Raw genomic sequence first — 9283 nt, forward strand, 5'->3', positions numbered from 1 at the left:
ATGCACTCCACCTTCAAATTGAAGAGCTCCAAGAACAAAGGGAAAATTTGACGCATGAAGTCAATACTGCTCACCACTGGTCACAGAATTGTTATGACAGTATGGATGAAGCCAGAGACCGAATACTACAACTCAGGGATGAAATCAACAATGTTTATGCTAGATATTTACACCAGAACGATGAGAGGTTGGGCCGACAGGCCCGTGCTTTGGCTCCATATCTACCGAAAGCGTTGGCGAAGATTTATAAGGGTCTTGGAGATGATTGAGATTCGAGGATTCAGTTTCTTTTCGAGTCTATTTTCTTAGTAGTGATTATTTCATTTTATTATTATTTTTAGTTTTTTCTTTCTTTTCGTTTTGTTATTTTATTTCATTTAGAGTCTACCTAAGTCCTAGGTACCTCTGTTTTTTTTGTTTGTTTGTTTTATTCAATTCATTGTTTAAAATATTTGAAAATGAATGAAAAAGATTTGCTTTCGGTCACCTTATGTGCATATGTCATGCAAAAAAAAAAAATTAATTAATATCTTTCTCGAACTACGCAAGATCTGATTCATGGGCCAAACATGATACGTAGGCAACCCAGGGGGTCCGATCCAAATTATTATTATTATTATTATTATTATTATTCTTTTCTTTTTTCTTTTTTCTTTCTCTTAAAAAATGATAATCATAATGATAATAAAATAAATAAATAAATAATAATAATAAAATATTAAAAAACTAATGAAGAGAAGAATGCCTAGGTAAGCCGGGATGAAACATGAGGTCCTCCATATTAGAAGTATGTATGTGGATACAATGTGCATAATTTCTTAACACTAATCGGTTTGTTACTCTATTCAGAGAGAGAGAGAGAGAAAGAGAGAGAGAAAGAGAGAGACATACTAGCTTAAAGGTAGTTGGTTTGTGGTTAAACTGGCATCACATCCTTACAACACAAGATCGAAAGGGAAACAGAAAATGGCCCCCAAAGACGGAAATGAATCGGACAATGATGAGGAGATCCAAAACCAGATGACTTCACAAGAAATAGGGACAACAGAAGAGATAAGAGCGTTAAAACAACAAATGGCAGAGATGTACGAGGCTTGGATGAGTGGACAACCTCCACCGTCTTCAATCCGAGACTATTTTAATACAAATATGTCTCACCCTATCAAGATGTCGACAAGCGATCCGATATATCCCCCTGGATTCAGCCCCTACGCTAACACATCCAATGTCGCTGGAACTTCTATGGTGCACCCTTCGAATACGCCTGTGATAAGTAATCCACTCTTTGTGTCAACTGCCCCGACTAACAGCATCCCGCAGCCAACAATGGTGCCCAAATCCAACAGCGATCCTCCGCCCAAAGTTCGGCGTGATCAGAGTTACACTCTTGAAGAGGCCATTAAAATTCCAAGCTCTCATCCCCACATTCATCAATATAGTTCCCCTGTCGAAATTGAGAAGATAGTCAAGAATGAGGAACATGAAGAAATGACTAAGAAAATGAAGAGTTTGAAACAGAGTATAAGAGATATGCAAGGACTAGGAGGCCACAAAGGCATCTCGTTCAGTGACTTGTGTATGTTTCCTCATGTCCACTTGTCTGCTGGTTCTAAAACTCCAAAGTTTGAAAAATACGATGGTCACGGAGACCCCATAGCTCATCTAAAGAGATATTGCAACCAATTGAGGGGTGCAGAGGGCAAAGAAGAGTTACTTATGGCCTATTTTTGGGGAAAGCTTAATAGGGATTGCATCTGAATGGTTCATAGATCAGGATATCACCAACTGGCACACATGGGATGATTTGGCTCGATGTTTTGTACAGCAATTCTAATATAATATCGACATTGTTCCAGATCGCTCCTCGTTAGCCAACATGAGGAAAAAGACCACGGAAAATTTTCGTGAATATGCTATCAGATGGAGGGAACAAGTTGCTAGGGTTAAACCACCGATGAAAGAGTCAGAGATGATTGACGTTTTTCTCCAGGCGCAAGAACCTGATTACTTTCACTATCTGCTTTCTGCCGTAGGGAAGACATTCGCTGAAGTTATTAAGGTAGGGGAAATGGTAGAAAATGGCATAAAGTCTGGAAAGATTGTAAGTCAAGCTGCCTTAAAAGCCACAACACAAGTGCTTCAAAATGGTTCTGGAAATATTGGAGGGAAGAAGAGAAGGGAGGAGGTGGCCGCTATTGTATCAGCGCCTAGGACTCATGTCCAAGGTAATTCCTCACAACACTATTTTCCTTCCCAAGCTCCACAATATTCTGTCCCATACAATCCATATCATTTTTTTAATGCACAACCAATTGCACCCCCTTCTTATCCACAATGGCGTGCACCAACTCCACAAAATCATCCATCACCCCCACAAGTTCATCAAAATACTGCTAGAATTCCGTTCCGTCCTAGACCACAATACAAAAAGGGAAATGGCGTTAAAGATGAGTTCACTCCTATTGGGGAGTCGTATGCTAGCTTGTTCCACAAATTAAGGACGTTTAATGTTTTGAGTCCTATTGAGAAAGATGTCGAATCCTCCCCCGAGAAATTTGGATTATTCTCAACATTGCGCATATTGTTCTAATGCCCCAGGGCACAACATAGAGAGATGTTGGTATTTGAAAAGGGCCATTCAGGATTTGATCGATTCTAATCGAATTATAGTTGAAAGTCCGAGTGGACCCAACATCAATCAAAATCCATTGCCGAGGCATACTGAAACAAACATGCTAGAAATGATGAAGGGTCATGAAGAGTTTGCATCTCCGTATAAGCCAATCCTTAGGGTTGGAACTGGCATTGAGAAGTCAGCAAATGTTGTTGATTTAACAAAAATGATGCCTTTAGGGGCGGAAAGTGTGTTAGAAAAGTTGAGTCCATCAAACACACCCATCTTAACTGTGAAAGGAGCCCTTGAAGATGTTTGGGCAAGTCCGAGTAAGGCAAAATCGTTTGTTCCAAAAAGGCCAAACAAACCTATCTTGATCGTGCAAGGGGCCCATATTCCTCCTGTGATTATCAGGCCAGTATCCCAGCTCCCAATTACTAACCCCAAAGCTGTTCCCTGGAATTATGAAACTACTGTCGTGACATACAAGGGAAAAGAAGTTGATAAAGAAATAGATGAAGTGGGAGGAATAACCCGTTCAGGAAGATGTTATGTCCCGATGGAATTAAGGAAAACTAAAAATGACCAAATACAAATAAAGAGTCTGGTCACTAAAGGAGAGGCAGAGGAATTCCTAAGGAAGATGAAACTATCAGACTACTCCGTGGTGGAACAATTAAGAAAAACTCCAGCCCAAATCTCTTTGTTGTCTTTGCTAATACATTCTGATGAACATCGTAAGGCTGTAATGAAAATTTTCAATGAAGCACATGTTCCTAGTAAAGTTACAGTGATTCAATTAGAGAAGATTGCTGGGAGAATATTTGAGGTAAACCGCATCACCTTTTCAGATGATGAACTACCCAAAGAAGGTACAGGACATAACCAAAGCCTACATATCACTGTAAAGTGTGAGCTTTCATATGTCACTCGAGTTCTAATTGATGGAGGATCTGGAGCAAATATTTGTCCTTTATCAACTCTACAGAAATTGAATGTTAGTGCTGAAGGGTTCAACCCAACAATGTATGTGTTAGAGCTTTTGATGGGTCAAAAACAGATGTCATTGGTGAGATAGAGCTCGTACTAACCATAGGGCCTGTGGATTTCACTGTGAATTTTCAAGTGTTGGATATCAATGCGTCCTACAATCTATTGTTGGGGAGGCCATGGGTGCATAAGGCTGGAGCAGTCCCCTCAACGTTGCATCAAATGATTAAGTTTGAATACGACCGACAAGAAATGATTGTTCATGGTGAGGGGGATTTGTCAATCTACAAAGAATCTTCCTCCCCTTTTATCAAGGCGAATAATGAGAATGAGGCATTGGTTTATCAAGCTTTTGAGGTAGTGGTTATTGAGCATGTCCCCGAGGGGAGTGTCATTTCAAAACCAAATATGCCCATCGCGTCTGTAATGGTGGTGAATGAATTGCTGAAACATGGGTTTGAGCCGGGTAAAGGCTTAGGAATCTGCTTGCAAGGGAGAGCTTATCCAGTGAGTCTACGAAAGAGCATCGGTACTTTTGGATTAGGCTACCAACCTAGAGTCGAGGACAAAATGAAAGCAAAGAAGCAGAAGAGAGATGTATGGTCACTTACCAAGCCTATACAACCAATCTACAAATCTTTCATCAAAGCCCGCGCAACAGAATCTTATCAATCATCTTTTCCAGAGCCAGTGATGAAAGTTAGCGAAGAAATGATCAACTATTTTCAAGATTTATTTGTCGAGGTTGATATGGTGGAACTGGGAGAAGGCACTAGCGACAGAGATGTGCAATTCATCGGTCCTGATGTCAATCTAAACAATTGGGAGGCCACCCCTCTCCCCGTTAAAGACGAGTCTTGGTAGTCTGTCTTGTTTTTTCTTTTGTCGTCCGATTCATTCAAGGATTGTAATTCGGATTTTATCTTGTCGTTTTATTTCAAACATTCTATTTCCCTTTTCAATAGGATGTAATTGCATCTTTATTTCAGTCTAATATATTTGTTCGTTTTCTTTTATACAGTTCTTTCTATGCCGATTCTAGTGATATGACATGCATGCAGAATTTTTCGCCAGATCTTAATATCCAATCTAATCTTCGACCTAATATTGAAATAATAAGTCAAGAAATCGAACATGATGAAGACAGAGTATTTGAAGAAGTAAGGAGGGATTTCAATCATTTTGAAAATAAGTCAAATCCAAACATGAGTGAAACTGAGACGATAAATTTGGGGGATCAGGAAATTATTAAGGAGACTAAGATAAGTGTACATGTTCGACATCAAAAGGACGATATAATCCAGGCCCTGTTTGATTACAAAGATGTTTTTGCGTCATCTTATGATGACATGCCTGGATTAAGCACTGACATGGTTGTTCACAAGTTGCCAATTGATCCTAATTTTCCTCCGATAAAGCAGAAGTTGAGAAAACTCAAAACCGACATGAGTGTAATAATTAAAGAGGAGATCACAAAACAACTTGAGGCCAAAGTCATTCAAGTCGCTCAATATCCTTCTTGGTTAGCCAATATCGTACCCGTCCCTAAGAAAGACGGCAAAGTTCGAATGTGTGTTGATTATCGTGATTTGAATAAGGCAAGTCCAAAAGATGATTTTCCTTTGCCTAACATCCATATTTTATTGGATAATTGTGCTAAACATGAGGTTGCATCTTTTGTGGATTGTTATGCGGGCTACCATCAGATTATTATGGATGATGAAGATGCAGAAAAAACATCTTTTATCACTCCATGGGGTACATATTGTTATCGTGTTATGCCTTTTGGATTAAAAAATGCAGGGGCAACTTATATGAGAGCAATGACAACCATGTTTCACGATATGATGCATAGAGAAATCGAAGTTTATGTGGATGATGTTATCATTAAATCTAAAAAACAGTCAAATCATGTGAAAGACTTAAGGAGATTCTTCGAAAGGCTCCGCAGGTATAATCTCAAGCTTAATCCTGCAAAATGTGTATTTGGAGTACCATCGGGGAAGCTTTTGGGGTTTATAGTCAGTCGAAGAGGTATCGAGTTGGATCCTTCAAAAATAAAAGCAATTCAAGAATTGCCACCTCCAAAGAACAAAACTGAGGTTATGAGCCTTCTAGGAAGGTTAAACTACATCAGCAGATTCATTGCTCAACTCACAACAACTTGTGAGCCTATCTTTAAGTTGTTGAAAAAGAATGCCACAGTCGAGTGGACCGAAGAATGTCAAGAAGCTTTTGAAAGAATTAAGAATTACCTATCGAATCCCCCTGTGTTGGTTCCTCCCGAGCCGGGAAGACCTTTGATATTGTATATGTCAGTACTGGATAATTCTTTTGGTTGTGTACTGGGTCAGCATGATGACACTGGGAAGAAAGAGCGGGCCATTTATTACCTCAGCAAGAAGTTTACCGTTTACGAAGCGAAGTACACCCTTCTTGAAAGAACGTGTTGTGCCCTAACTTGGGTAGCACAGAAGTTGAAACATTATCTTTCATCTTACACTACTTATCTCATCTCTCGTATGGATCCATTGAAATATATTTTTCAAAAGCCCATGCCCACAGGCAGGCTTGCGAAATGGCAAATATTGCTCACAGAGTTTGACATTATCTATATAACGCGGACCGCAATGAAAGCTCAAGCATTGGCAGATCATTTGGCAGAGAACCCTATTGATGAAGAATATGAACCACTTAAAACCTATTTTCCAGATGAAGAGATATCTTGTATCGATGAAGTTATTCACGATAACGATCAAGGTTGGAAGTTATTCTTTGATGGTGCCTCTAACAGGAAAGGAGTTGGAATAGGAGCTGTTCTTATGTCTGAATCAGGGGAATATTACCCTATATCAGCCCAACTTAGATTCTATTGTACTAATAATATGTCTGAGTATGAAGCGTGCATTTTGGGTCTGAGGTTAGCTGTTGACATGGGCATCCAAGAATTGTTAGTGTTAGGAGACTCAGACTTACTAGTTCATCAAATTCAAGGAGAATGGGAAACTCGAGACCCAAAGCTCATACCATATCAACATTGTTTACAAGGTCTTTGTCAACGATTCGTGTCGATAAAGTTTAGACACATTCCCAGAATGCACAATGAGATTGCAGATGCATTGGCCACTTTATCTTCGATGCTCCAACACCCTGATGACGCTCATATCGACCCTTTATACATACAAATTCGTGATCAACATGCTTATTGCAACATGATTGAGGAGGAATTTGATGGTAAGCCTTGGTTTCATGATATCAAAACATATCTTCAGTCTGGAGAATGTCCGTCAGATGTAACTAGTAATCAAAAAAGGACTATTCGACGACTAGCAAGGGGTTTTTTCTTAAGCGGAGGCATACTGTACAAGAAGACACCCGATTTAGGTCTTCTAAGGTGTGTAAATGCTCAAGAGGCTTCCACAATCATGATTGAAGTACACTCAGGAGTTTGTGGACCCCATATGAATGGATATGTTCTAGCTAAGAAGATACTTCGAGCAGGATATTATTGGCTCACCCGACTTCGAGCAAGATATTATTGGCTCACCATGGAGCGGGATTCCATACGATTTGTTCGTAAATGTCATGAATGTCAAATACATGGTGATTTGATACATTCTCCCCCTTCTGAGTTGCATGCAATGTCCGCTCCATGGCCTTTCGTGGCATGGGGAATGGATGTGATTGGACCGATAGAACCAAAAGCATCGAATGGTCACAGGTTCATCTTGGTGGCCATTGATTATTTTACAAAGTGGGTGGAAGCAGTAACTTTCAAGTCAGTGACCAAGAAGGTCGTGGTGGATTTCATCCATTTCAACATCATCTGTCGGTTTGGTATTCCAAAGGTGATTATAACTGACAACGCCGCAAATCTTAACAGCCACTTAATGCAAGAGGTATGCTACCAATTTAAGATTGAGCGTCGAAATTCGACTCCGTATCGCCCAAAGGCAAACGGGGCTGTAGAAACTGCTAACAAAAATATAAAAAAGATACTTCATAAGATGGTGCAAAGTTCTCGACAATGGCATGAAAAGTTGCCTTTTGCTTTGTTGGGTTATCGCACTACAGTCCGTACGTCAGTGGGCACTACCCCATATTCACTGGTATACGGGACTGAGGCAGTTATACTTGCAGAGATTGAGATCCCATCTTTACGAATCGTTGTGGAGGCTGAAATTGATGATGATGAATGGATCAAAACTCGGTTAGAGCAATTAAGTTTGATTGATGAGAAGCGTCTGACATCAGTATGTCATGGACAATTATATCAGAAAAGAATGGCACGGGCATACAACAAAAAGGTGCGTCCCAGACATTTTGAAGAGGGTCAATTATTGTTGAGACGTATTTTGCCACATCATGCCGAAATCAAAGGCAAATTTTCTCCAAATTGGAGAGGACCATTCGTTGTTAAAAGGGTATTACCCAATGGTGCTCTTTACTTAGCAGATATAGAAGGCAAAGTGACAGAAACGGTCGTCAATGCTGATGCTGTGAAAAGATATTACATATGATTGAGTTTCGACATTAGAAACCCTTATGTTTGGGCTCGACATTTCAAGGGTTGATTCAATGGGATCTCTTGGTTATGCTGTTTCCTTGACTTTTCAAAAAAAAAAAACACAAATTGCATGAACTACGTTTGACCTGATTCTTGTTTCGGCAAGATACGTAGGCCGCCCTAATATTGGGTTCGGTTCAACCAAATACAAATCCAAAAATTCATATTGTAGTATACTGGGGCAAAATTCGTTTGTTTATTCATTCGATCTCTCATCTCAAAGCTCAAAATCAACCCCATCATCTAAAATCAAAAAAAAAAAAGTCTTTTCATCAACCCTTGATATGTCGAGAGTAAGTCGGTTAAGGGTAGGTAAAAATCCTGAATGGGCGCCATAAGACAAATGTGAGTAAAAAGAAATAAAAATGAGAGAGTCTTATTGGTGAAAACCCTAAGTGGGCACCGTAAGGCGAAAAGGAGTTGAAAATCAAAGAGTCTTATTGGTGAAAATTATGACATGCACCATAAGGCGGATGTGAGCTGGAGCGATTAACATGATAGAGTTTTAGCGGCAAAGACCTTCGTGAATATCACAAAGTCTATAAGGGTTCAAATTATTTATGGCTGCATTAAGTGTTGGGATTTCACATCAAGATTGAATAATCAATAATGGTTGATGAATAGATTGGATAGCCAAGTCTGGAAATCAATTCAAATTGCATAGCATGATCAGTATACTCGGCTCCCACACTCAGATAAGTTTTTCTTTCTTCTTCTTACAAAAAAAAAAAAGAGTCTTCGTCGAATCTTTTCTTTTATTCTCATATAGTTCGTAATTTTCTTATACCTTTTTTCGTCACTTTTTTGGTATGTATTTGAGTCGAGTCTTTGTCAAAAAACTAGGAAGGAATTTCAAGACTCGTTACCAAGTCTCTAAACAGTACTAGGCAAAGCATCAAGCTACTGAGTTAATCTGTCTTCAAGTGTTGAATTCAAAAATTCTCTGACCCTATGAAGGCTAAACAATGAGTGTTGTGAGATAAAGACATTGGATTTAGGTCCCAAAATAAGCAAATTTGGATGAAAGTACTATCAATCAATAAGAAGTATTGACCGTTGGAAACAACCAAAGCGTCATAAGTGTTTGAGCCGCCCTTGTCGAAAGATGGAAC

At 39.4% G+C, this 9283-nt stretch overlaps 1 protein-coding gene across 1 annotated transcript; it reads left to right on the forward strand.

Annotated features, from left to right (window-relative positions):
- Positions 1-966: 966 nt before the first annotated feature.
- LOC114075301 lies at positions 967-1758 on the forward strand. Its single transcript, XM_027913785.1, has one exon. It carries the CDS (start codon positions 967-969, stop codon positions 1756-1758), a length of 792 nt encoding a protein of 263 aa, XP_027769586.1.
- Positions 1759-9283: the final 7525 nt, after the last annotated feature.

The sequence above is a fragment of the Solanum pennellii genome, chromosome 12 (genome assembly GCF_001406875.1).
Source record: "Solanum pennellii chromosome 12, SPENNV200".
Lineage (NCBI taxonomy): Eukaryota > Viridiplantae > Streptophyta > Magnoliopsida > Solanales > Solanaceae > Solanum > Solanum pennellii.